Source organism: Siphateles boraxobius, unplaced genomic scaffold (genome assembly GCF_051911475.1).
Source record: "Siphateles boraxobius isolate OS27281-9 unplaced genomic scaffold, OSU_SipBor_1 16, whole genome shotgun sequence".
Lineage (NCBI taxonomy): Eukaryota > Metazoa > Chordata > Actinopteri > Cypriniformes > Leuciscidae > Siphateles > Siphateles boraxobius.
In genome coordinates, this window is record NW_027508766.1 from 4,943,176 (window position 1) to 4,969,733 (window position 26,558).

General features: G+C 36.7%; 2 protein-coding genes across 4 annotated transcripts; one reads left to right on the top strand and one right to left on the bottom strand.

Annotated features, from left to right (window-relative positions):
* hsd20b2 (hydroxysteroid (20-beta) dehydrogenase 2) lies at window positions 1-14,156 on the top strand. Its single transcript, XM_077231276.1, has 11 exons — window positions 1-191; window positions 4,899-4,945; window positions 8,579-8,654; window positions 8,964-9,074; window positions 10,510-10,577; window positions 10,675-10,719; window positions 11,490-11,524; window positions 11,605-11,686; window positions 11,801-11,866; window positions 11,944-12,093; window positions 12,295-14,156. The coding sequence occupies exons 1-11, from the start codon at window positions 20-22 to the stop codon at window positions 12,430-12,432; spliced, it is 990 nt and encodes a 329-aa protein (XP_077087391.1). The 5' UTR covers window positions 1-19; the 3' UTR covers window positions 12,433-14,156.
* Window positions 13,711-26,156, bottom strand: slc12a9 (solute carrier family 12 member 9). 3 transcript variants are annotated; one of them, XM_077231272.1, is made up of 14 exons: window positions 25,783-26,156; window positions 24,385-24,583; window positions 24,100-24,234; window positions 22,346-22,483; window positions 21,935-22,237; window positions 20,347-20,454; window positions 20,070-20,181; window positions 19,808-19,965; window positions 18,359-18,441; window positions 18,153-18,277; window positions 17,407-17,599; window positions 17,141-17,315; window positions 16,145-16,291; window positions 13,711-15,482 (listed from the first exon to the last, which is right to left on the bottom strand). In XM_077231272.1, exons 2-14 carry the CDS (start codon window positions 24,578-24,580, stop codon window positions 14,656-14,658), a joined length of 2,700 nt encoding a protein of 899 aa, XP_077087387.1. In that variant the 5' UTR covers window positions 24,581-24,583; window positions 25,783-26,156; the 3' UTR covers window positions 13,711-14,655. The 3 variants fall into 3 exon arrangements, with proteins under 3 accessions (XP_077087387.1, XP_077087388.1, XP_077087389.1); XM_077231273.1 differs by having other exon boundaries at window positions 24,385-24,598; window positions 25,783-25,924; XM_077231274.1 differs by lacking the exons at window positions 13,711-15,482; window positions 16,145-16,291; window positions 17,141-17,315; window positions 17,407-17,599 and having other exon boundaries at window positions 18,160-18,441; window positions 25,783-26,129.
* Between the last annotated feature and the right edge of the window lie 402 nt (window positions 26,157-26,558).

The following is a 26,558-nucleotide window of genomic DNA, read 5'->3' on the forward strand; positions in this document are numbered from 1 at the left end:
GTAGTTGTAAAGAAGTAAGATGGGAGACATTTCAGAGTGCCGCTGTTCTTCAATGGTGTTGTGTTTCATTGGTTCTGTTACAGTTGTATATTTCCTGCTGAGGTGGTCATGGCAGTGTTGGCACGGATTCAAGGCGTACATGATCTCTGAGATCTGGCAAACGGATTTGAGGATATATGGCCAGTGGGCTGGTAAGTCGTTCCACCAGCTGCAGAGTGGGTTCCTTTCTCATCCTGTAATGATACAATTAGGCGTTGATTCGTTGGTGCAATACAGTGGAAGGAATAATTACGATACAATTATAGCCATGTCTGTCATCCGCTTATTCTTTCACTGTAAATGTCTTTGGCAAGCCGCTGTAACATTTATTCCCGTCGCCAAATCTATTTTTGCGTTTTGAATACTTTTTATTTTTAGTCACAATAGCTACAAAGTAACTGTCAATGTTCATTACAAATGACACATTTTGCTATTGAATTCTGTGTGATTATATGCATGTCAGTTGTTACTGGTACCTGTTCTTGTTAAACTGCAACTAATCATCAGGTTCTAGTAGCCTACTTATTTTTCTATTAGATACAATTATCCATTTATTACACTATTATATTTCTAAATTGTTACTGGTAGCATATATAGGCCTACATTATATCCTTTTTATGAACATCTACAATTGCCCAACTGAATTCTATTCACTACTTTTGAAATAAGTACTAGTATCTTTTTTTAATTTTAATTTTAATTAATTTGATTGGGACAGTGCATGTTAATGAACAAACATGGAATGCATGCATGTAAACATGCCTGATTGTAGCTACAAGCTAATTTCCATCCGTAGTCCCACAAGCTAAGTTCACACAGGTCACAAAACATTACAAAATAAAATTTACATCAACATCATTTATCATTAAATTATCAAAAGTCCTATATACAATATTCACATAAAACTTAAAAATTCATTCAGTTCACAAACAATCATCGATGTACACATTACAAAAAAAAGAAATTTAGAGTAAGATACAACATACCCACTAATGTGTGCAACGTTGGTTTGCCCATAGCCATTTTTTTAACTAGACTTTAAACAAGCTATATGTAGGGCATTCTCTCAGTGTTATAGGAAGACTATTCCACAGTTTCCCACCCCGGACAGACAGGACCGTCTGACCGAAGGTGGTACGCCTGTGGGTTATTATTAAGTCTCCTCTGGTGGAGGCTCGTGTGGTCCTCTGTAAATTTTCTTTAGATTTAATAAAGTCCTTCAGCGGTGGAGGAGCGAGGGAGTGTAGAACCTTATATATCAGACAAATTGTTCATATTTTGAAAATCCAATAGTCTATGTTTTTTTAGAACATGACAGTAGTGGTGGGATAGCGTTTTTTTATCAAGTGTTTTTAATGCCTTTTTATAGAGACTTTCTATGGTTTCAAGTGTTGTGGGGCACGCAAGAGACCAGGTAGTCAAACAATAATCAAAATGTGAAATAATCATTGAATAAAAATATGTTTTAGCTGCACCCATGGTTAAATTATTTAGAATATACTGGAAATTTTGAAGATTAAATTTGACTATCTGTGCTACTTTTTTTACAAGACTTTTAAAACAAAGTGTTGAATCGAGAACTACGCCAAGGTATTTAAATTCTGAGACCAGGTCAAGTTCCACTCCATTCAGAAAGACATTTGATCTGGTTAATTTGACATGGCGTTTTGAGAAGTACATGCACACAGTTTTTTTGGTGTTCAACATGAGGCATGAATCCTTGAGCCAGTCCTGCAGATAAAATTGAGCCGCTGTGAGATCAGCAGCTGCTTGTTGGATGGTTTTTGCTTGAGTGTAAATTACTGCGTCATCCGCATACATCTGAGAGAAGATTATTGATAAATGTTATCTAGCTTATTGATAAAAAGAGAGAACAGAACCGGCCCAAGGATAGACCCCTGTGGGACACCAACTCTAGACAATCTAGACAAGGAGTTTTGACACCATCTACTACTACCACGTACTGTTTCCTGTGGGACAGATATGATTTAAACCATAAAAGTGCTTGATCAGAGATGTTAAATTGACTCAACCTGGATATTAAAATCTGATGGTTTACAGCAGGGGGGTCAAACTCAGTTCCTGGAGGGCCACAACCCTGCAGAGCTTAGCTTCAACCCTAATTAAACACACCTGATCTGGCTAATCAAGGTCTTCAGGATTACTAGAAACTTCCAGGCAGGTGTTTTGGAGCTTGTTGGAGATAAACTCTGCAGGACAGTGGCCCTCCAGGAACTGAGTTTGACACCCCTGGTTTACAGAGTCAAAGGTTTTCTTCAAATCAAAAAGAAGACAGCCCCGACACAAGGACTCTTGTCAAGCAAACCTTTTATGTTTTCTGTTAACACACAGGGCACTGTCGGTGGAGTGATGGGTCCGAAAACCGAATTGTAATGAATGTAATGAAGGTTGAACATTTTCTAGATGGGCCGTCAACAGTCTGACTACCCACTTCTCCGCTATTTGTGATATAACGGGAAGTATGCTGAAAGGTCTAGAGGTCCTTCTCAAAAAATTAGCATATTGTGATAAAGTTCATTATTTTCCATAATGTAATGATAAAAATTAAACTTTCATATATTTTAGATTCATTGCACACAAACTGAAATATTTCAGGTCTTTTATTGTTTTAATACTGATGATTTTGGCATACAGCTCATGAAAACCCAAAATTCCTATCTCAAAAAATTAGCATATCATGAAAAGGTTCTCTAAACGAGCTATTAACCTAATCATCTGAATCAACTATTTAACTCTAAACACCTGCAAAAGATTCCTGAGGCTTTTAAAAACTCCCAGCCTGTTTCATTAATCAAAACCGCAATCATGGGTAAGACTGCTGACCTGACTGCTGTCCAGAAGGCCATCATTGACACCCTCAAGCAAGAGGGTAAGACACAGAAAGAAATTTCTGAACAAATAGGCTGTTCCCAGAGTGCTGTATCAAGGCACCTCAGTGGGAAGTCTGTGGGAAGGAAAAAGTGTTGCAAAAAACGCTGCACAACGAGAAGAGGTGACCGGACCCTGAGGAAGATTGTGGAGAAGGACCGATTCCAGACCTTGGGGGACCTGCGGAAGCAGTGGACTGAGTCTGGAGTAGAAACATCCAGAGCCACCGTGCACAGGCGTGTGCAGGAAATGGGCTACAGGTGCCGCATTCCCCAGGTCAAGCCACTTTTGAACCAGAAACAGCGGCAGAAGTGCCTGACCTGGGCTACAGATAAGCAGCACTGGAGTACCCACAGTCAGTGATGGTCTGGGGTGCCATGTCAGCTGCTGGTGTTGGTCCACTGTGTTTTATCAAGGGCATGGTCAATGCAGCTAGCTATCAGGAGATTTTGGAGCACTTCATGCTTCCATCTGCTGAAAAGCTTTATGGAGATGAAGATTTCATTTTTCAGCACGACCTGGCACCTGCTCACAGTGCCAAAACCACTGGTAAGTGGTTTACTGACCATGGTATTACTGTGCTCAATTGGCCTGCCAACTCTCCTGACCTGAACCCCATAGAGAATCTGTGGGATATTGTGAAGAGAAAGTTGAGAGACGCAAGACCCAACACTCTGGATGAGCTTAAGGCCGCTATCGAAGCATCCTGGGCCTCCATAACACCTCAGCAGTGCCACAGGCTGATTGCCTCCATGCCACGCCGCAATTTCTTTCTGTGTCTTACCCTCTTGCTTGAGGGTGTCAATGATGGCCTTCTGGACAGCAGTCAGGTCGGCAGTCTTACCCATGATTGCGGTTTTGGGTAATGAAACAGGCTGGGAGTTTTTAAAAGCCTCAGGAATCTTTTGCAGGTGTTTAGAGTTAATTAGTTGATTCGGATGATTAGGTTAATAGCTCGTTTAGAGAACCTTTTCATGATATGCTTATTTTTTGAGATAGGAATTTCGGGTTTTCATGAGCTGTATGCCAAAATCATCAGTATTAAAACAATAAAAGACCTGAAATATTTTAGTTGGTGTGCAATGAATCTAAAATATATGAAAGTTTAATTTTTTTCATTACATTATGGAAAATAATGAACTTTATCACAATATGCTAATTTTTTGAGAATGACCTGTATAATTGGACATGTCTGTAGTAGCGCCTTGAATTTGAATTTGAATATTGGTGTCACTGCGGCCACTTTCCAATTTGCAGGGACTATAGAATGGTTAAAGGACATATTAAGAAGATAGTAAGATAGTCTAATAAATAGTTAATAGTAAAACTGGAAAATATATGAATCACTAGTATGACATTACATACTAATAATTAAAACCTACTACTTAGTTTTAAGGAATACATGTTCAAATGGTTGCTATTGAAGTCTGATCATGAAGAATTCACGACAGCATTTGTGGAGTTTTTAAACTAAATTTGTGACATTTTTTAACATAGAAACTGGCACTCTGGTGTTCTTAAATGATTTCATTGTCTTATATGAGTTGCCTAAACTAATGTAAATGTAAAGTTGTCTGCTGCACTGCTTATACAGGGATTTTATGAGACCAGAAAACATATTATGGATTAAGTTAACGTATCAGGTTTTGCCACCCGTCTGTGTTAGACAAAAAAATTACCTAAACAATCTGTTACCAGCATGAATTTTGTGCTGGTCCATGCCGGTTTTTACCGCTCAGCGCATGTTTTCTGCTGGTTCAGCTGATGGACCATGCTTTAACCAGCAAAACCCTTCTGATTAGCTGGTGGACCATAGGGAGTCTGGCAGGCAAGTGAGGCAGCAGGGTCTTGAAGAGCCTGTCAGACTTTTTCTTATTTACTTCAAATTTTTCCAGACATAATCAAACACCTTTAAACATCAGATACTGAAATTGATTTGAAATTTCACAAAACTTTCCCGTCTCTCACAGTTGTAACTGGAGCGACATCAGGGATTGGTCGAGCATATGCTGAAGAGGTCAGTAAATGAATCAATGACGTGATGCTCATTTTTTTTCCATATGGTTTAATTAAATTTAAAATGGTTAAAATTTCAAAATAAAATGGCAAATAATTTGCATACATGCTCTTTTTTGAGGACCAAGTCTAAAATTTCTGGTTTTAATACATTTTGAGAGAATATTTTGGGGATGATTGCAAAAATGTCTGTGTTTTGTAACCATCAAAACTTTGTACCAAATAATTGAACTTGTTTAAAAAAGGTGAAATTCTCAATAAAACACCATATCAGCTAGTTTGGCATAATCTTACATTAGAACTATTTATCAGTAAATAAAAGTAAATGGAACACCATTGTTGTGGATATTATAATTAATTTGTGGAATCATGTGAGTCAAGTAAAATTCCTGAAGTGTCAAGGTGGTGTAACCACCATTCAATTAGTCCTTTTGTTAATATTGTGTAAGAAGACCATGTGACAGGAAATTATATCAAAGAGACAGACCCCTGGTGAAACTAACTGCTGCATGCAAATGTTATTAACTCATTTTAAAATGTAGATAATTTGACAATTTTAGGGTATGAACAGGTATTCTTAAGTATATGTCAAATGGTATGACCCCGGGAATACATTGATAATACATCATTATTATAAAAATGATTATTAACTTTAAAAATTACATTTTAAATATTACCACCAAGGCCACATGATTACATAGGTGTCCATGATAATGCCTTTCAAATTTGATTTTAAATTGAAATGTCGAATGGTGTAACCGGTTACACCTATTGACTCCTATTGCAAGCCTTTCTGTTAGGGGCCAATTAAGTCAAATATCACTAGTTTATGATGCTGATTAAAATTTTCATATAAACTAACCTACTATTTGGAACTCTTTTCAAGTGTTCAATGTAACCAATGTAACCTCATTGGTTCTTGTGGAAGCTCAAACGTGTAAGAATGAACCTTGTTGAGTCTAGCGGAAGCTCAAACATGCTGCATAACACAAGAATGAACCTCATTGGTTCTTGCTGAAGTTCAAACGTGCTGCGCAACACGCGAATTAACCTCATTGGTTCTTGCAGAAGCTCAAACGTGCTACGTAACAAGAATGAACCTCATTGGTTCTTGCGGAAGCTCAAACATGCTGTGTAACATGAGAATGAACCTCACTGGTTCTTGCGGAAGCTCAAACGTGTGCTGCGTGTAAGAATGAACGTGTAAGAATGAACCTTGTTGAGTCTAGCGGAAGCTCAAACATGCTGCATAACACAAGAATGAACCTCATTGGTTCTTGCAGAAGCTCAAACGTGCTACGTAACAAGAATGAACCTCATTGGTTCTTGCGGAAGCTCAAACATGCTGTGTAACACGAGAATGAACCTCACTGGTTCTTGCGGAAGCTCAAACGTGTGCTGCGTGTAAGAATGAACGTGTAAGAATGAACCTTGTTGAGTCTAGCGGAAGCTCAAACATGCTGCATAACACAAGAATGAACCTCATTGGTTCTTGCTGAAGTTCAAACGTGCTGCGTAAAACGAGAATGAACCTCATTGGTTTTTGCTGAAGAACAAACGTGCTGCGTAACACGAGAATGAACCTCATTGGTTCTTGCGGAAGCTCAAACGTGCTGCGTAACAAGAATGAACCTCATTGATTCTTGCAGAAGCTCAAATGTGCTGCATAACACGGGAATGAACCTCATTGGTTCTTGTGGAAGCTCAAACGTGCTGCGTAACAAGAATGAACCTCATTGGTTCTTGTGGAAGCTCAATCGTGCTGCACAACAAGAATGAACCTCATTGGTTCTTGCGGAAGCTAAAATGTGCTGCATAACACGGGAATGAACCTCATTGGTTCTTGCAGAAGCTCAAACGTGCTGCGTAACACGAGAATGAACCTCATTGGTTCTTGCTGAAGCTCAAACGTGCTGCGTAACAAGAATGAACCTCACTGGTTCTAGCTGAAGCTCAAACGTGCTGCGTAACAAGAATGAACCTCATTGGTTCTTGCAGAAGCTCAAACATGCTGCGTAACACGAGAATGAACCTCAATGGTTCTTGCTGAAGCTCAAACGCGTTGTGTAACACGAGAATGAACCTCATTGGTTCTTGCTGAGGCTCAAACTTGCTGCGTAACACAAGAATGAACCTCATTGGTTCAAGCTGAAGCTCAAACGTGCTGCGTAACAAAAGAATGAACCTCATTAGCTCTTTTCAGTATTATTTTTTTTCAGCATTGAAAAAATATAAAACCACTTCTGCTGAACTTGTTAACCTACATGCTTGATTTTCAGTCACAATTTCTTCAACAAACAGTAAGCTGGCCTTTGACTCTAGAAGCAACATGGTCATGTGGTGTAACTGTTTTTTGTCAATTGGCGTAACCAGTATTTTTCATAAAAATATAATTATATACAGGAAAATTATGTGGAATAAAATTTAATTATCTAGTTTAGTGTAATAATATGGTTTTTTAACAATTTTTACATAATTTGTCAAAGATTTTTTACAAAACAGAGGTGTTTTCAGCATATATCCTGCCAAATATTGCAAAAACACATTAAAAATTACATTTAGAGATAACTCTAATAAAATCTATTTTCGTGTGATATTAAAATGAAGTATTTCTTTCTAGATGTACACTTACATGCCATCCAGGTGGCTAAAATATTTAATATTTCTCATTCTTTAGCAGTTACACCATTTGACACATTCAGGTACATTCAGTCTTAACTTTCGTAGAAAATGGTGCAAATGTCATTTTTAATTGCATAAATCAACATAAATACACTATGTACATTTTAACATAACTGATGTATGCTTTTAAAACAAGTTTTTACAAGATTTTCGAATTTATCATCTTGACAAACCTTATTTGTCACTGACCCAATAACAGTTTTTTGAAAACATTAATTAAAAGGGAGTGTAATAGCACCTGCTTTTATACTAATTCGTTCACTAAAGATCTTTGAAGTTTGTAATTAACTATTAATCTGAGATGCATAGTTAGGGTTTCTTAAAGCTACATGCAATATTTGACTGCGTTTGGAGACTTAAAACACCCCTAGCCATCACTTAAAGTCAAGTTTGCTCTATAATAGTCATTAAAATGCAATTTTAGTGCAGTGTTTGACTTTATAGGCGAATTGCCATTAAAATGCAATTTTAGTGCAGTGTTAGACTTTATAGGCGAATTGCTTTTAAAAACCAGCCTTGAAGTCTGATATCGTAGAGGATCCAGATGCACTAGTAATTTCCGTTTTCCAAAACCACATGGATGTGGTCAAGTATTTTAACAGATTAAAATCCGGCCCTCTCTTAGCTGTGACAGTGACTAGGTTTACATGCAGCCAATAACCCGTTCAAAACCGGAATATTAGCAATAACCCGGCCCCACACGGCCATGTAAACACCGGCAAAAACCCGAATATGCTCATATCCCGGATTTTAAAAACCCGGGGTACCCCTTTTCTAACCCGAATTTTTGGTCATCTAAACGCGTATCGTTCAAAACAGTGAAAGACTCCTGTGATTGACTTCCACAATGGCTTTCATTCATATGGAAAATTACTTACTAATTCTCTTCAATTTACCTTACCTCTATATACATGCACATATATAATGTTTATTTTATGTATTTGTATCTTAGCTTGCCAAACGAGGATTAAACATTGTTCTGATCAGTCGCTCGGAAGAAAAGCTTTGCAGCGTTGCCAAAGAAATAGGTGAGTTACAAAGTGGAAGTGAAGAGGAAAAAATGCTTGTCAAAGAAGTGAACTCTGTCATCAGAACAGAGAAATATTAGACCACATTTCCACAGGTTGGAATTTGAGAAACCATAACGTTTTAAACTGTCATTAACCATATTCGCATATATACTGCCAAAAGGATGGTCTGATATTCAGCTCAATTGTAATGTATATTTAATCTATGTTTGTTCTTTTAGCCAGACTAGTTTTTAGTTTGGAAAAACTATGTATTATTTTTAAAGAGTAAAAAGAGCATAAAACTGGAAAAACTGTTTGTTTTTTCAGAGTCTCAGTACAATCGACAGACACATGTAATTCAGACAGATTTTACAGAAGGCCATTCGATCTACCCAGTTATCGCACAACAGCTAGTGGGGCTGGAGATTGGAATTCTGGGTAAGATAATGATCAAGAATGATATTTACAATGCAGTGAGAATGGTGTAAAAGAATTTTGAACTGAAGAACTGAATTTTGACAATCCTTATAGGGGTCATAGCTTAAATGTTTTTCATTTCTGGATCCAAAAACTTTGTAATTTAGTTTTACATTACCATTTTTTAAATAATATTTTTGGTTTTAATATAAATTTTTTATATATATATATATATATATATATATATATATATATATATATATATGTATATATATATATATATATATATATATATATATATATTTTTTTTTTTTTTTTTCAGTTAAGCTGCAATGTGATAAGTACTATACAAATAAAATTGGAAATTTAAAATAAATATCAGCTACTCCTTTTCTGTTTTTGGTCATTCTTCCCCCATATTTTACTTTAATCAGCTGTTAAATAACTGAAATAATAGAATACATCATCATCATCATCATCATCACCTCTAGGTGTTTAGGAGCAATAGTATTTACCTTTCGTAGAAAATGGTGCAAATGTCATTTTTAATTACATAAAATCAACATAAATACATTTTAACATAACTGATGCATGCTTTTAAAACAAGTTTTTACAAGATTGTCGAATTTCTCATCTTGACAAACCTTATTTGTCACTGACCCAATAACAGTTTTTTGAAAACATTAATTACAAGGGAGTGTAATAGCACCTGTTTTTATACTAATTCGTTCACTAAAGATCTTTGAAGTTTGTAATTAACTATTAATCTGAGATGCATAGTTAGGGTTTCTTAAAGCCACTTGCAATATTTGACTGTTTGGAGACTTTCCTTATAGGGGTCATAGCTTAAATGTTTTTCATTTCTGGATCCAAAAACTTTGTAATTTAGTTTTAAATGACCATTTTTTAAATAATATTTTTGGTTTTAATATAAAATGTTTGTGTATATATATATATATATATATATATATTTTTTTTTTTATAGTTAAGCTTGTGTATACATAGTATACATAGTAAATACATAGTGTATTTATGTCAGTTAAGAAATTTAAAATAAATATCAGCTACTCCTTTTCTGTGTTTGGTCATTCTTCCCCCATATTTTACTTTAATCAGCTGTTAAATAACTGAAATAATAGAATACATCATCATCATCATCACCTCTAGGTGTTTAGGAGCAATAGTATTTACCTCTGCCTCATTATTTCAGTGTAATTAGCTGGGGCAAATACCAAATAGGAATTTTTTATGTGTAAATATTAGCAGTAATGTAATAATGTATTTATCTCTGTAAAGTCACAGATGCTGTTTTCCCCCCAGCTTATTATATATGGTGTAATGTCCATTTTTCTTAGCAGAAGCTCCATGCTATCAACAAGTAGGATAATAAAATACAAATCAATAAATAGTTGAAGATAGGTGTATAAATTATTGATTTCTTCTCTTCTCCCTATAGTGAACAATGTAGGTATGAACTATATTGGGGTTCTGGCAAATTTTCTGGATGTTCCTGATCCTGACCAGGTCTGAAACACCATTCCTACACCACACAGCTTGACTTTATTGTAATCTGAATCCATTACATGAGAGAGTCAACAATATAAAGTACTTCTTTTTCCAGAGAATCACGCAGGTGTTAAACTGTAACATGCTGTCTGTCACTCAGGTAAGAATATCTGTATGTGAACCTTTTTACACATGGTCTGTCATACAATATATCATCTCATATATCATCTTCTTGTCATAGTACTAGCATACATTGTATACATAGGTCATTCTAAAAAATGGGTGTCATTTTGTGTCCTACATATGCAAGTAAAAAAAAAAAAAAGATAGCCATATAGATGGATATGGATATAACAATGGATGTATATTATATAGATATAATCCAGTATTGTCGTTAATGTTACTTTTGATAAATTTAATGCATTCTTGCTGAATAAAACTATTACTTTAAAAAAAAAAATCTTACTGACTCCAAACTCTTGAAAGGGTGTGTATGTGTATTTATATATACACATTTCAAATAGTTTGGGAAGATCAGTAAGATTTCTTTTTCTTACATAAATTAATAGTTTTATTCAGCAAGGATGCATTAAATTGAACTTTCTGTTCAACAAATAATCCTGAAAATAAAAACATGAATCATGGTTTCCACAGAAATATGAATCATCATAACTATTTTTAACATTGATAATAATAAGAAAAATAAGAAATTTTCAGTGACACTGAAGACTGGAGTAATGATGCTGAAAATTCATGCCATCACAGGAATACATTATAATTTAAAATGTTTTAACTATATTGGTTAAATAGAAAGGCCCTCATAACATATCATTGTATATAAAATGTTACATTGATATGTGATTCTGATACCGAAAAGAGTTAGTTGATGACGACAACAGTGATGCTGATAATAATTTTTTTGTTTTGCAGATGTGCAGACACATTTTGCCAGGCATGGTTGAAAGGTAAACCCGCAGCCGGCTCTGATCTTATCTGTATGAAATCTGTGTTTATGCTTTAACTGAGGGCTTGTGTTTACTCTCAGGGGAAAAGGCCTCATTATAAACATATCATCAGAGGCAGCCTCTCAGCCTCAGCCAATGGTGTCAGTGTATTCTGCTACTAAGGTATAACGTTGTTACACTCAAACCACATTTCACATGCTTCTATATTTGAATAAAATACAACCTTGCACAAAAAAAACCGGACTAAAGTTTGTCTTGCTCTTCTCTTACACCCAGATATTTGTTACATATTTCTCTCGCAGTCTGCATGCAGAATACAGATCAAGAGGAATCACGGTTCAAGTAAGTCCAGTACTAGTAAACATCTTGTTTAAACATTGTTTGCCAAACATTGATCTTATTTCTCTTCCTTTGTCCAGTGTGTAGCCCCGTGTATGGTCTCCACAAATATGACTCATAACGTGCCGGTGAATCCACTGGTAAAAAGTGCTGCTTCTTTTGCTAGAGATGCTCTGAACACCGTAGGTTACACAACATACACAAGTGGATGTTTAACTCATGCACTGCAGGTAAACACCACAAACAAATCAGTTTGTACAGTGTGGGAATGCAGCTTTTATACCAATTTTTTATCCTCCTCAATACACAGTTGGTACTTAATAAAGATACAGGGTTGTGTGATAATGTAGACATTTTTATTTTATTTAAAAAATAAAGTAGAAATCTGAATATGTCATAGAAAGATAACTTACCATCCTTTGTTGTTTCAGCACATCGCTCTGTCCATTTTTTTCCCGGGCTGGCTGCGTCTCACGTCCTTTTGTGTAAAACTCGTGGCAAAATTCGCTCGTATCGTTGAACCGAAAATAAAGGAGTGGATGGCACAGACAAACAACAAACAGGACTGACACAAACCGTGGACCACAGAGATGTACATAACACACAAACATATGCCTAATGATATTAATAGGAACTATACACACAAACTGTTTCAACTGCAGTGACAGGTAATCAGATGCAGTGTAACAATAGTGACAAATACACCCACGTATACATTTTCTGTTAAGCTGGCAGATCTAAGGTCTATGTAGAGTTAACATGAGTGTATTTGTATAGGAATCAGATTCAGCAGTATCAAACTATGGACCCTTTCCATAGAGTTCAATGACATTTACACTAAGCTGGGTAATTCAAAAAAGAAAAGAGGTCACTTATTCTTACCAAGGCTGTGATTATTTGACCAAAAATACAGTAAAATTGTGAAATATTACAATTTTAAATAACTTCTTTTTGAAAATATTTGAAAATGTAATTTATTCTGCAAATCTGAATTTGTCAGTGTCCTTCAGAAAGTAATATGATTACGTAATGCATGTAACTTGTAATACATTACTCATAACATCAAAAAAGTAATCTGATTGCGTTATGCATGTTACTTGTAATGCGTTACTCCCAACACTGCTCATTTCAGATGAGATTGAAAACACCTGATCACTAGGTTTTCTCAGAGGAGGGCTATGTTAGAAATGTGTCCATCTGGAACATAATCAGAATTATCAGCCAATAAGGGTAAATTGACATACTCTGGAAGACTGGAGGGAGCCTCTGAGTGGTTTCCACAGTTGTACCATGACAGGCTGTAGAGATTTCTGATGGAATCACATCCTCATTTTCTGATATCAAAGATATGCTGAGTTGAACTACGAAGTTCAATTGTCTTTGCAATATTTCACATTTATATTTTTTGTACATATTTTATAGTTTTTTATAGTCACATGATTTTATATAATTGTATTGATTGGTTTGTTAAATACAATATTGCTGTGTTATTGTATTATGTTTAATACAGTATCTCTTCAGTTTAAACCATAAACGGAATGTAACGTGAAAAAAAAAGAAAAATCAGTTTTTTCATTAAGAGCAATAAAAACACATGAGGTTATCATAATTCATGCATGAAAGGGTTTAATATTAACTTGCTGTTGTTTCTTTTTCTGCGTTCTAAATTTGGATATGTGAAAAAGAGTCATAGGACAGGACTGGAACACATTACTTAGCTAGTTTATACTGTAGGCTATTTAAATACATCATGTATTTATTGCTTTTCCATAATGTGACATGAACACACTCTAGGGTGGAATAGAATTATAATTCCAGCATAAAGAAAGAGTCAATGAAGGAAAAAATGACTGAAATGTTTTGTTTAATCATTTAGTCTTCGGTTTACAAACTTTACATTCAGTCATATGATTAAGCTATTGCATATGGTGCTAGTGCTGGGTAATTGCTGTACATCCTAACTGAACTTCCTGTTGAGCTAAATTGTCAACCAAAGATCATGATTGTATGAATGTAACCAAAGTATACTGTGATTGTATGAATGTATTTTTGAAAGTATATTAATGTTAATGATGTGCCTTAACAATTTCTGATTTCTAAATATTCCGGATTATATGTAACCTGGATTGTGTAGCGCAATTTTAACATAATTGAAGCATTGTTTAAAAAAACATTTTTTATATAATTATGCATGTTCAGAATGGAATTACTTATTTAGCATAAGACCTCTACTGTTGTACATCTATGATAAAGGCCTGATATTATTGGGCTTCTGCATAGTTTTTTGTTAATGCTAACACATGCGCAAAATATTCAAGTATTATTTATAGCCATATATGTATATTATATATGTCCCTTTTCAGTTCCCATAGACCAACACAGGCTCAACACAAACATCATCATCAGCTCTGACGAATCAAATGCCATTCCTGACCCCTCACCTCTGCCTTCATCCAGTCAGAACATCCATAAGTACAAAGAGCATTTGAACAGTAAAAACGGCAAGAAACACAAAATCAACAGGGTGCAAAAACAACAAAAGGTAATGCAAATGGTCAGGGGAATTTCATGCAACGTGATTTGGCAGAATACACCCATAAGCACAAGCCGTTTTCACCAATGACACGCACTCCATACATTCATCTTTAAATAACATTTTTACCAAGAGCACATACTCCACCCATTTATGATGGTCTTCAAGATCACCCACCATTTAAGGAGTACTTGTATTCCACTCACTAACATTTCAGATTTTCCTCTCTATCACACAAACACGCTTTGGTTATTGTTTCTCAGAGCTCAGTACATGTGACTGGTGTGACCCCGTGAATCAAGAGAGCTGGGCCCAGGTCTCGCGTCAATGCATCCAGCTGCATCAGGTACTGCTGTGACAGCTCCGAACTGGAAGGAGGGTGGGGCAAGTACAAGAAGCGCACCGCTGCTGGAGAGCTGTGTTCCTTCAAGAGGGCATTCACAGCACACAGGAAGTCTTCAGACACTTTTTGCCTCTCTGAGCTTTGCGCTCTAAACATGCGTGCCACGTTATCCCACGCCACAATCTTAATAGAAGCACGAATCCTCAGCTTGCCCAGCAACTCTCTAAATTGCTCTTCTTTAGCCAGCCAGCCCTGGTCTCCCGATTCAGACTCCACACAGACGAATATGCGTAACCTCGCACGACGCCACCTGCTGGCCATGTTTAACACGCACGCCATCTGAAGCAGGAAAAGGCTGCACACGTCTGCGTAACTAGCACTGTCAGGGGACAGTAGGTTTGTCGGCCACACGTCGATGGTGTCCACCACGCTGTCATTTCCCCTAATGCATGTAACACCTTTGCTATCAGGAGGTAGCTGGAAGAAGTACCTGGCTAAACAAACATTCTTGCCCATTTTTATGGCATCAAGGATGATGCTCACATACTCCTCGGGCTGCAGCGTGCGAGGGCTCTCCGCATGGCGCACCAATGGAAAATGAGCCTGTAAGGATGGGAGGTCAACCCCAAAATTATCCCCCTCACCCCTATCGCCCTCGCAAAAGACAGGGTCCTGCAAGAAGTAGTCCTCTGGGTAGCAGTTGTCATAGAAGCCCAAGACCAGGGTATTAGGCTTCATACCTCCTGGAGAAGAAGAGAATACATAGAAGTATTGATATATTTTTAATAATTTGATTCTGATTTGAAGATTCTCTACATGTCATGTTATACAGTGCAGAGTTTCAAACTCATTTAAAATATTCAATAAAAGAACTGGAACAGTTTTTGATTTACTAAAAAGAACCAGCTCACAGTAGTAACTCGTTTCTGAAATTGACTACACTGGTCGTGGTGTATGTTTTTGATTAACTAAAAAGAACCAGCTCACAAGTATCATTTGTTGTGAAATCAGTTTACAGTGTTTGCGCTGTATCTTTATGAATCATTAATATGGACCAGCTCATAAGAGTCATTTGTTTGTGAAACAGTCTATACTGGTTTTGTGTGTTTTTGATGCACTAAAAAGAACCACCAGAGTCAGCTATACGTGAATCTGGCTACACTGTGCAGTGTGTTTGTTTTTGCATGCAGCCCAAGAGGACAAAAGTCGATGAAGTCGTTTCTTGTCATTATTTTGCAATAGACTTGAAACTATTGTGCTGGCACCTTGTCTAGGACTCTCTGTCTGGAATTTCACTGGCTAGGCACTTGTACTTTGTACAGTAACAATGAAGATCTAGAGTCTAATCTAATAGATGCTTTCTAGCTCCGTGTCAAAAAAATAACCTGATCAGGAAATGTCTCACCCAGTCCAGTGATGCGGAGCAGATGTTGAGTGCCCTGCCTGACGGAGGGAGAAAGAGTCAGATCCACAAAGGCCTTTACACCCAACTTATCCACCAGACTCAACCAGAAATTATATTGTGGCTGCACTGGGTCTGAGGGCAACATGTCTGCAAGAGAGAGTTCAGAGAGATTACATTTGGTCATTTGCTCCTTTCCATTCTGTGTGCAACAACATGATCAAGTAAAATGAGTTTACAGGAGGAAGACCGTTTAGTATAATAAAGGGATAGTCCAGCCAAAAACAAGAATTCTGTCATCATTTAGACATGTGTCATTAAGAAGTTATTTTGAGATATAAATTTGTTTTTAATAAGAAGTGTTTTTTGTCCATCCAATGGAAGTCAATGCGAATAAAAATGGTTTGGTTATCGACATTCTTCAAAATATCTTCTTGAATTCTATGAAAGAAGTCATAAAGGTTTGGAACGACATGATGAGGGTGAGTCAATTTTTGGGTGAAGTGTCACTTGAGGTCCTTGAACTCTGTTCTATGGGGTGAATGAGCCCGAGTTGCCAGCCAAACTGACTGAAATTAACAGATTACAATGGAAACATTTACATTAGCTGCAAAAATGTAACCGAAACAAAACAACATTAGGTATTTTGGTGTATCCGACTTCCCCGAATAGTGTAAAAGCCCTGTGACTATGTGATGTTATCAAAACATGGCTGTTTGTCTGAGCATCCTGACCAGACACACACAGCAACAATGACTCCATTTACATAAACTCAGGAAATGTTTATGCAACTGCACATAGTTTTTGAAGAAGGCATTATTCCAAAACATCAGGTATACATGAACGCTGATTTTTTTTTCTTTAAGGATCGGAGGAAGCAGTTAAAACGTCTGGATTTCAGCCAGAGATCAAGTGGTAACTAGCAAGGGTAGAACATGTGTGAAACTTGGGGTTCTCTCATAAAGTTGCCGCCTGAACCTAATACCCCTTTTGTCCTACCTAGATCTCCGATCTGCACATGTCCAAGAACAAACAGCCCTCCTTTCTTCAGCTGGTTGACAAAGCAGATGAGCTGACTGGAGGAGCGTGGGTTCGCCACCATCAGTAAAACCTGCGGCCGCCAGAACTTCACATGATCCTTACGGGAGTCTAACATCAGAAGGTACTTCCGCACCTGAAAGAGCACAGAAAGATTGTCTTATAAATGAAGTTTAGTGCATTCACATGTGTTTTGTGTGTGTGTGTGTGTGTGTGTGTGTGTGTACCTGATGGAAGATTAGTGCTTGGCTGATGTAGCCCCAGCTGCTGGTGGGAGAGCGGTAGTGCAGGATCAGCAGGAGGAGCAGCAGCAGGACGATACTGGCCGAGGAATACACTGGGTTTATCACGAACATCATTACCACACAGCTGACAATACCCAACAAACATGTGTGCCAAGAGAAAAACTGAAATGTGGGCCTGGAAAGAAAGAAGAATTAAAATATAGAGATAAATACTTACACTAATGTTCAAATCATTACGATTTTAAGAAATCAATAAATACTTTCATTCCGCAAGGATGCATTAAATCAATCAAAAGTGACAGTAAAAATTTCTATTTCATACTTTTCTTTTAAACTTTACACATAATATTTGTTTTTACTGTATTTTTTTGATCCAATAAATGCAACCTTGGTCAGCAAAAGAGACTATGAAAAACATATTACCGACCCCAAACTTTTGAAAGGTAGAGTACATTAACAAACTAAAGAATTCACAGAACATGTCCTTTGAATGATTATCAAAACCGAACTGAAACACCACCTCAGGGTAAAAAACAATACAAAGCTTATTATTAGACACGTTAAACATAAGAGATTCTTACATTGTGAGATAAAAAGTCATGAGGTCACAATTACAATAAATAAAGTTCCAGATGCAAGACAAAGTCACAATATAAAGAGATATAATGTCACAATTTCCTTATAAACACAGACACACACACACACACACACACACAACACACCAGTACCTGAAGTTTGGAGCGGAGGCCCATTCCAGAGCCAGACAGGCCAAATCAACCGCAGCATACGCCAACAGGTAAAACACTGTCACGATACCAGCAATCACATTCAGCTGTCCTGCAAACAGCGTACACTACCACGCACACACACACACTTTATATTTTACATGTCACAGAAATAGCATCCAAATACACATGCACACTGCTCTATGTACCTGCACCAGGCCCCAGGTGTAGAGCACAGACACCCATGGGTTCCCAGAGCTGGAGGTGACTGCAGCCGGAGCCAGAGGCAGACCTGAAACCAGATCACACACACTGCACAGATCAACAAACCCATGACACACTCCAACAGAGCAGTACTATCATCTCACTCCAGGATACTATTACACCATCATATCACAACAGTCTCCTCAAACTCAACCACGCAACTTAGTTACTGCGTCAATGGGTGGTTGACAGTATGATTACCTATATCCAGGGAATTATACTGTTAGGACATCATTTTATATGTTTACACTACCATTTAAAAGTTTGGGGTCATTTTATTTTGTCAAGAAATTGATACTTTTATTCCAAAAAGATGCTTTAAATTTCTCAAAAGTCAGAATAAGTACTTTTACAAAAATGTATATTTTGAATAAATGCTGTTCTTTTGAACTTTCTATTCATTATAAAATCCTGAAAAACTGTACATGAATGAAAAAATTTAATGATGCTGAAAATACAGCTGTGTCATCATATAAATAAATTACATTTTAAAATATAAAAAATAAAAACAGCTATTTTCAGTTGTAATACATTTCACAATATTATCAACCAAACTTTTCAACTCAAGTGTATGATCATAATCAAATAGCAATTTAGTAAAGAGTCTTGGAAAAAGTGTGTGACATTATATGAGCCATGATAAATGAGCCACACTAAGAAAAATATATTCTTATTCTGTTTCTTTTATGCAAACAATCCGAAAATAGTGAACTGATGTGTCCTATTTGTACATTCATTATATTTTGAATAAATGTGTACTGGAGTTTTGAAGAGGCTTGCATTCTAGATATCTTACATTTATGCTGTTTTACACTTGTTTATTCCTTAAATTGAAACTTTTCAAGATGCTTTACATAACTTTTCTACAACAAGTTTCTATATAATAATAATAGTCTGTAATAATTTTGTCACCACAATCCCACTGTGTGACAAATAATTTTCTGTGATTCCTGTGAATGATTTTTTTAAATGTATGTTTGGAAAGGAAAAATTGTGACATTTTCATAAATTCTTTTAGATTTCTTTAGATCAGAATGTTTTTTGATTCTGTCAATTAACCGATTTCAGTAGAAAATGATTGAAGGAAATGAGCATGTATTATGATTCTTTTAGTTAAAATGTCCTTTTTTTTACCTTTTTGCACAGAACATATGACCTCTCACACCATATAACAGCCTAGAAAAGTGACAAAAATGAAGCAAAACTGAAAAATATTCATTAATCATTTTTCTTAGGCACGATGAATACCGTTTTCCAAGTATTGCTCACTAATATTTTCCAATACCACTTCTTGTGTAGATGTCAACAACCATACCATATATCACCATCTCAGTATCAGTTTCCAGTCCTTAATTTGTCCCTTAAAAAGACCAAACCCTCAAATGCACACTAACCAAAAAGCTGGTCCAGAGCAAGAGCGTGGAGGATTCGGGAAGCTCCAATCATAGAGCACATAGCAGCTGAGAGAGACGCGCAGTACACCCCAATCGTCACCAACGGCGGCCACACGTTCACACGCTGGAACACTGCATAATCATTGATCAACAACAACCTGAGAGAGAAACCAAGAGAACGACAGGAGGAATAAAGTAGAGACGAATGCATTGTGTAAACGCATAATGTTTTTCCACTTGGCTTGAGTGTCGTTAACGGCACCTGTCGCAGGTAGAGCTCAGGAGCAGGAAGAGAAGCAGGTAGACAGTGAAGGTGTAGGACACCGCTATGATGGTCCCTTTAGGTATTGACTCACTGGGGTTCTTCAGCTCACCTGAGGAAGTGAGACAAATCAAATGACATGTTTTTGACACTCATCCGTTATAAGAGTTACGTTATGAGTATTGTAAAAGGCAACACAAACACATCAGCAACCAAAAAGAGAATCCAATTTAAGTAACTGCGTGAATGGTGTATGTGGGCGTCTCTGGTTTTGTACCCGACATGTTGGCTCCTGCCATGATTCCTGTGCAGCTAGTGAACATCACAGCAAATACAGTGGCGAAAGACATCATTGTGTTGGTACTGTAGTCCAGAGTGTAGCGCGCTACAGGAGACATATGGACAACATTCATGCAAGTGCAGTAATTGAATAAATGAATGAATGAAAGAGCTTTGTGTGTGCTCCCTGATGGATGACTGCAATACAGCGCCTGTTATATATGGCTGCATTTGAGGTCATCCATAATCTTCCAAGTACTCTGCAAACTATTGTGCGTTTGTTATTGGAACGGTTTTATGATTTTAGTAACTACATTTTATTACTGTACTTGCATATTGTACCACACTACAATAATATCAACACCGTGGAAATTCATGGAGAATTGCTGTTAAAATGTTTGTACATAGGTCAAAGATAACTTTCTGTTTCTGCTCTGTACTTACAGTCATGCTCAAAAGTTTACATACACCTTGCAGAATCTGCAAAATGTTAATTATTATAACAAAATAGGGATCATACAAAATGCTGGCTAGGTATTATACATAAAAAGATGTTTACATATAGTCCACGAGGCAAAAAAATAGCTGAATTTATAAAAATGACCCCGTTCAAAAGTTGACATACCCTTGATTCTTAATACTGTGTCGCTGGATGATCCACAGCGGTTTTTATTTTTGTGATGGTTCTTCTTGAGTCCCTTGTTTGATCTGAGCAGTTAAACGGTCCAATGTTACTTTTGAACAGGATGAAGATGTCCAATTTTTTTAAATTTTGTTTAAACATCAATTTTTTACATTTAGTACTGCCCTTTGGAAGCAACAGAAGAGACTTGTCCATCTTAATGCATCTTGTTTGAACTTTTTTTAACAACACAGTATTAAGAATAAAGGGTACGTAAACTTTTGAACAGGATCATTTTGATAAATTCCGCTATTTTTTTGTCTTGTGGAGTATATGTAAACATCTTTTAAACAAAATATCATATTCAGGACAGTACAAAATATAAAATAACATGCATTTTGTATGATCCCTCTTATTTTGTTAAAATAAATAACATTTTGCAGATTCTTCAAGGTGTATGTAAACTTTTGAGCACGACTGTATCTCTGTTATATTATTTACAAATATCTCTTAATTAAAAACTTTAATCATCCAACAATCTAAAAGTCTTTACTATTAAATTTTATCAACTGAATGAAAGCATTAATTTCTTTAAAATAAATCCTTACTGAACTCTGAAACTACAGTTATATGCAAAAATTCATTATAAACTTCCTTTACTTGTAAATCAAAATGTTCTTTTGAGGAATGTTCAATTCTTCCGTCAAATGTTTGCCTCTTTGTTTGCGTTTTTCAAAATATCTTTAGAAAAGTATAAATGTCCAATCATTTGAATATTTCACTGTCCAGTATACCTTGTTTTCCACTAAAGGTTTCATCTAACAGACAGGACTCCATAATTGTGATGATCAGTCTCATTTGTAGATCAATCTCAAAGTATTTTGAAATATAACAGCTAAAAAGCATCAATTGTCATCACCACAACAGTCAGTATCATTATTGCATTGATGATAATCTCACTCACGTGCAAGGTTGTTCTTTAATGTAGTGCCATTGAAGCCTGTGTAGCTGGGGCTGACAGTGACGCTGTGGTTGTTGCCGTATGTGTGTGTGATGTTGAAGTGCTGTGGACTGAGTATAAGGGGGCTGATGATGATGGAGATCAGTGACACCGTCACCACCAGCAGAATGATAAAAGAGGCTTTGGCGTAGATATGAGCACCGACCAGACACACGACCAGACATAGCAACAGCACTACAGAGGAGTACAACACGGTGTACCAGTAACCCTGCGGCAACACACGCAGCCCCTGTGACACAGCAGAGCCTGGAGAGAAAAAAAAAGAGAAGCTTCGCTGTAAAAAAAAGCTCTGTGTTACTGATTTAATTTGCTTCAAAGACTGTTTAGTACAATGTGCTTCAATGCAGCGCTCACCTGGATCCTTCCCGAAGACGTCCAGTATGGCCTCCACCAGGCCGAGTACATAGACGCCACATGCACATACCTTCGCCAAGTAAAACATCAGGCCGATACTGCCTCCAAACTCTGGCCCCAGAGAACGACTGATCATGACTAATACTAAAGAGTTAAATGTCAACAACAAAAATATGCAAACAAATTCCAATCGGAAGGGAGCATCCATATGCCTTTCTTACTCCGAGGGGCAAAGCCCTTGAAGTGGAGACTTTGGAGGGAGGAAGGTACCTGTTTGTCAAAATTTAGCCGTTTGGAATGCACTTGGCAAAGGGAGCAATGAAAGACAATGTAATTTCTTCATTATCCTCACCTTAACCCTGGTTTTAGGGTTAGTCATTTAGTCGGGGCTAGGATTGCATTATATCAATTAATGCCCTCACAAAGATAGTCATACAAACTTCATATGAAATGCATGACGAAAATGTCTGTAATATATCACAAACAAAACAACTTAAAGGGTAAGTTCAACCAAACAAGAAAAATCTGTCATTAATTACTTGCCCTCATGTTGTTCCAAACCAGTAAGACAAATTAAGATTTTTTTTTTTATGAAATCCGTCCATGTGACTAAAGTGGTTCAAAATTAAAAGTTGGTGATTCTCTACAAAAAATTTTTTTGTTATGCTGGTTGAAAGTCTCCTCATATCCTGATAGCAATCACAATGTTAAGCGATCATATATATATATATATATATATTCACTTATTTAATTTGGTCAGAATGAAATTATACCATGCGTCCCCTTCAGTCAACACTGTGCAAACAGAGTGAGAATGGCAGGCAAACAACCTAACTTTCCTTCTGAACCGACAACAAGTGGAAGATTTTCATGTTTGACAGTACAGTTCTATGTATGATGACTTTGCCCTATGGAGAGAACTCAGTGAGCTGAAATACAGTGCATTCTGTAATTCCGAAATCTCTCGGATTTCATAAAAAATTTCTTCATTTGTGTTCCAAAGATGAACAAAAGTCTTACGGGTTTGGAACAACATGAGAGTGAGTAATTAATGACAGAATTAATATTTTTGGGTGAACCAACCCTTTAATTGATTCGGTTTATTCATTATCTTGAACTTTCCTCCCATCTAGCTTAAAAAAAAAATGAATCGACCCTATGTCAAGCGACCATAAACGATAAAATAAGTTCCTTGAAGGGACCATAGCATGTATCCTTTGCTAATGGACTTGAAGTTATCGAAGGGCTGGCCCTTCGTGAAGGGATTCAGTTGTTCACTCTCATTTGGAAAGCCCCTACAAATGGTGTCTCTTTATCTAATAGAGTGCAACAGTCAGGTTCCAGAAGTAACAATTACATTAATTTCCTTCATAAGGAAATTGATTTTGAACGATAGCTTTTAAACCTTTAAAGACAGGTCTACTGTGAGCTACAAGGTTGTTAATCCATGGTATTTCCTTCTGTTAAAGCCGTCAGTCCACATTATTTCAGCGTTTTTTTTAATAATCATTTAAAAAAAAAAACGTAAAGTACAGTCGACTCTTGTACCTTTGTCTTTTTCTTTATAGTGTAGTGATTCACCTCATAGCTGATTGACTTGGTCCAGGGCTTTTAACTCTTTAACAAAGACTATTTTAAAATCCCTATGGGATTTTCATTATTCACTATTTTTCACTATTGCCCTACAAAAAGTAGCATTTGGAATTCACCCTGCAACTAGAACTCTATAAGGCAGAGAGATTGGTTAAGGATACAGTAGGCCCCGCCCCCTTCCACAGCGCCATTAGTTGAAATAGCACATATGGACAGGATTGTCAATGAAATTATGAAGTAGGCCACACACAGCATGAGGAGACCATGGAGAAGACCAGCCTGGCCCACAACAAAACCTGAAACATAGACACTTATCAGAATTATTTATACACAAAAAAACACCCAGAGCCACACAGAGGGGAGTTATAATGTGATACATCACCATATTAAAATGCTTTATAAAAACTCCTGCCAAACTCTTCTGTCTTTTCCAATGTCACACTCACCTGTGCGAAGAAAGAGAACAATACTGAACATGGAGAGGATGGTGGGCACCATGACACCAAAGAAGGTGTTGAGTTTGCGGGGGTTTGATTTGGGGGATCCCTCTCCTGTCACTGCTGATCCACCCCTGGAATCTTCAGCATCTCCCATCATGCTGTACACCCCGTGAACAAGAAGAGGCGAGTGCTCGTTTGCCATGGTCTGAAAAACAGGAACCTACAGATAAAACTATTTCCTGTTCAGTACAATCAAACAAAAAAAGAAAAAATTAGGTTTTTTTAAAACTTTTGTCAGCTATTAAACGAGCTTTGACTTTTTATTATTATTGAAATATGCTAAATCTAAACTACTGTTTAAAAGCTTGGGGTCAGAAAGATTTAAAAAAAAAAAATCATTTAATATCTTTATTTTGCAAGGGCGCACTAAATTGGCCAAAATGACAGTAAAGACTGTTACAAGGTTAAACTAAAATTTTGATTTCAAATAAATGCTGTTCTTTTGAACGTTCTATTCACCAAAAAATGGATCATGGCTCCTCAAAAATATTACGCTGTTTTCAACATTTATAAATGTTACGTGAGCAGCAAATCAGCATATTAGAAAGATTTCTGAAGCATCATGACATTGAAGACAAAACTGTTATTTTAACCCCAAACTTTTGAATGATAGTGTGTATTTTTGTTGTTGTAATCTAATAATTATTGTTTTAAAAATGGGTAAAAAACAGAAATTAATGTATAATAAAAAGCAGTCACTCTTACTATGGTAATGTCAAGTTCATGATAATTGGATAAGGATTTCTTATATTGGCTTTGTTTTTTACAGAGTTTACTTTCAAAACATCTAGCTGATTAATTATTTTAGAGCTGAGCATAACTCATTAAAACCCTTCACAATAGAAATGTCAGTGGCTTAGTATTTTGTTAATTTCCATGGCTTTTTCAGGCCTGAATCAGTTTTCAAATTGCCCTAGTTTTCAATGACATTGGGAACCCTGAAAATACAAGACAATGAAGGTCTCATTGAACGTCTTGGGTGTTTTTACAACAAATGTTGCATCGTTCTAGTAGCGGAAGTGCATGACAATGTAAACAATCCGAAATACGCGGTTGAAAAACAAATATTAAGGTAGAGAGAATAACCTGACTAAAATACCCCGCTGCCATTACGTTACAACAACAACAACAACAACATCCAAGTAGTTGTACTACTACTGCTAGTAGTAAACTAGCAGACATTTATTGCAGAAAGGGTATCTGACATTTTTTAGAGGAGAATGAGACCTTCATTCATCTCCTTAAGCAGTCACAGATGCCTGGGCGTGTACGGTTATCATTCATGACACACGTTAACGCTAAAGTAGGCTACAGTAGGGAGGTGAAGAAACAAACACAACCTACCTGTCGTTAACAACAGTGGCGACGCCGATCTAGGATGTAAGTTATGTTACTTCCGCTTTTAGGAAGAAACTACACGAAACCACAAGGAAACCAAACTACTCGTTTTGAGAATGTGGATGCAGGATGTCCGAATGTTTCATCAGAGCATCATGTCGAGTTGGTTTCGTTTCTTTAAAGAATCGCAGGTAAAGTTCTCAGATCTCGTGATCAAACCGCCGGGATATAACGAATGGTGTGAGACCCCTGTGGACCTGACAATGAACAACAGACAGCTGGTCCTAATGAAAACATAAACGAAGGTGCTAATAGAAACCGTATTCTCATACGGCAGCACGACGGGACTGTGCGCAGCCTGGCTGACTCTTTATTTGTTTAAAAAAAAAGAAAAGAAAAAAAAAGTCACGGGACAGAGAAAGGGCCCATGTGACTCCGGAGAGGACGGGTGAAATATCACAAGAGGGAAGAGGGGGATGATTTTGAGTAGAACATATGTGCTGTTTACTATTTTACGTTATCTGATCAGTCAAACTTTTTTTTTTAAATCAGAAATCAAAAAATGTACGCATTTCTCAATTTTAGATTGTATTAAACTTACGATTTGCGTTAAAAAAAAAAAAAAAACATCACATTAGCAGGCCTAGTCTTTCTGCTTTTATTTGTCAGGTCAAAATGTTCAACTGATGCATTTTTAAAATCTTTGAAGTGCTACATTTATACCAAGTATAAAAAATAATTCGTTTCAGATCTGATTTATGCAGGATGCACATTGGTGCATG

What these genes read in the sequence shown, in the direction of transcription:
- hsd20b2 (XM_077231276.1), top strand. Translation starts at nt 20, where the DNA reads ATGGGAGACATTTCAGAGTGCCGCTGTTCTTCAATGGTGTTGTGTTTC. An exon ending in GTCGAGCATATGCTGAAGAG is followed by an intron (nt 4,946 to 8,578) that starts GTCAGTAAATGA and finishes TTTGTATCTTAG; the next exon opens with CTTGCCAAACGAGGATTAAA. An exon ending in ATGTTCCTGATCCTGACCAG is followed by an intron (nt 10,578 to 10,674) that starts GTCTGAAACACC and finishes TTCTTTTTCCAG; the next exon opens with AGAATCACGCAGGTGTTAAA.
- slc12a9 (XM_077231272.1), bottom strand. Translation starts at nt 24,580, where the DNA reads ATGGCAAACGAGCACTCGCCTCTTCTTGTTCACGGGGTGTACAGCATG. An exon ending in GGAAGGGGGCGGGGCCTACT is followed by an intron (nt 22,484 to 24,099) that starts GTATCCTTAACC and finishes CTTTAGTATTAG; the next exon opens with TCATGATCAGTCGTTCTCTG. An exon ending in AAGCACTAATCTTCCATCAG is followed by an intron (nt 17,316 to 17,406) that starts GTACACACACAC and finishes GTGCTCTTTCAG; the next exon opens with GTGCGGAAGTACCTTCTGAT.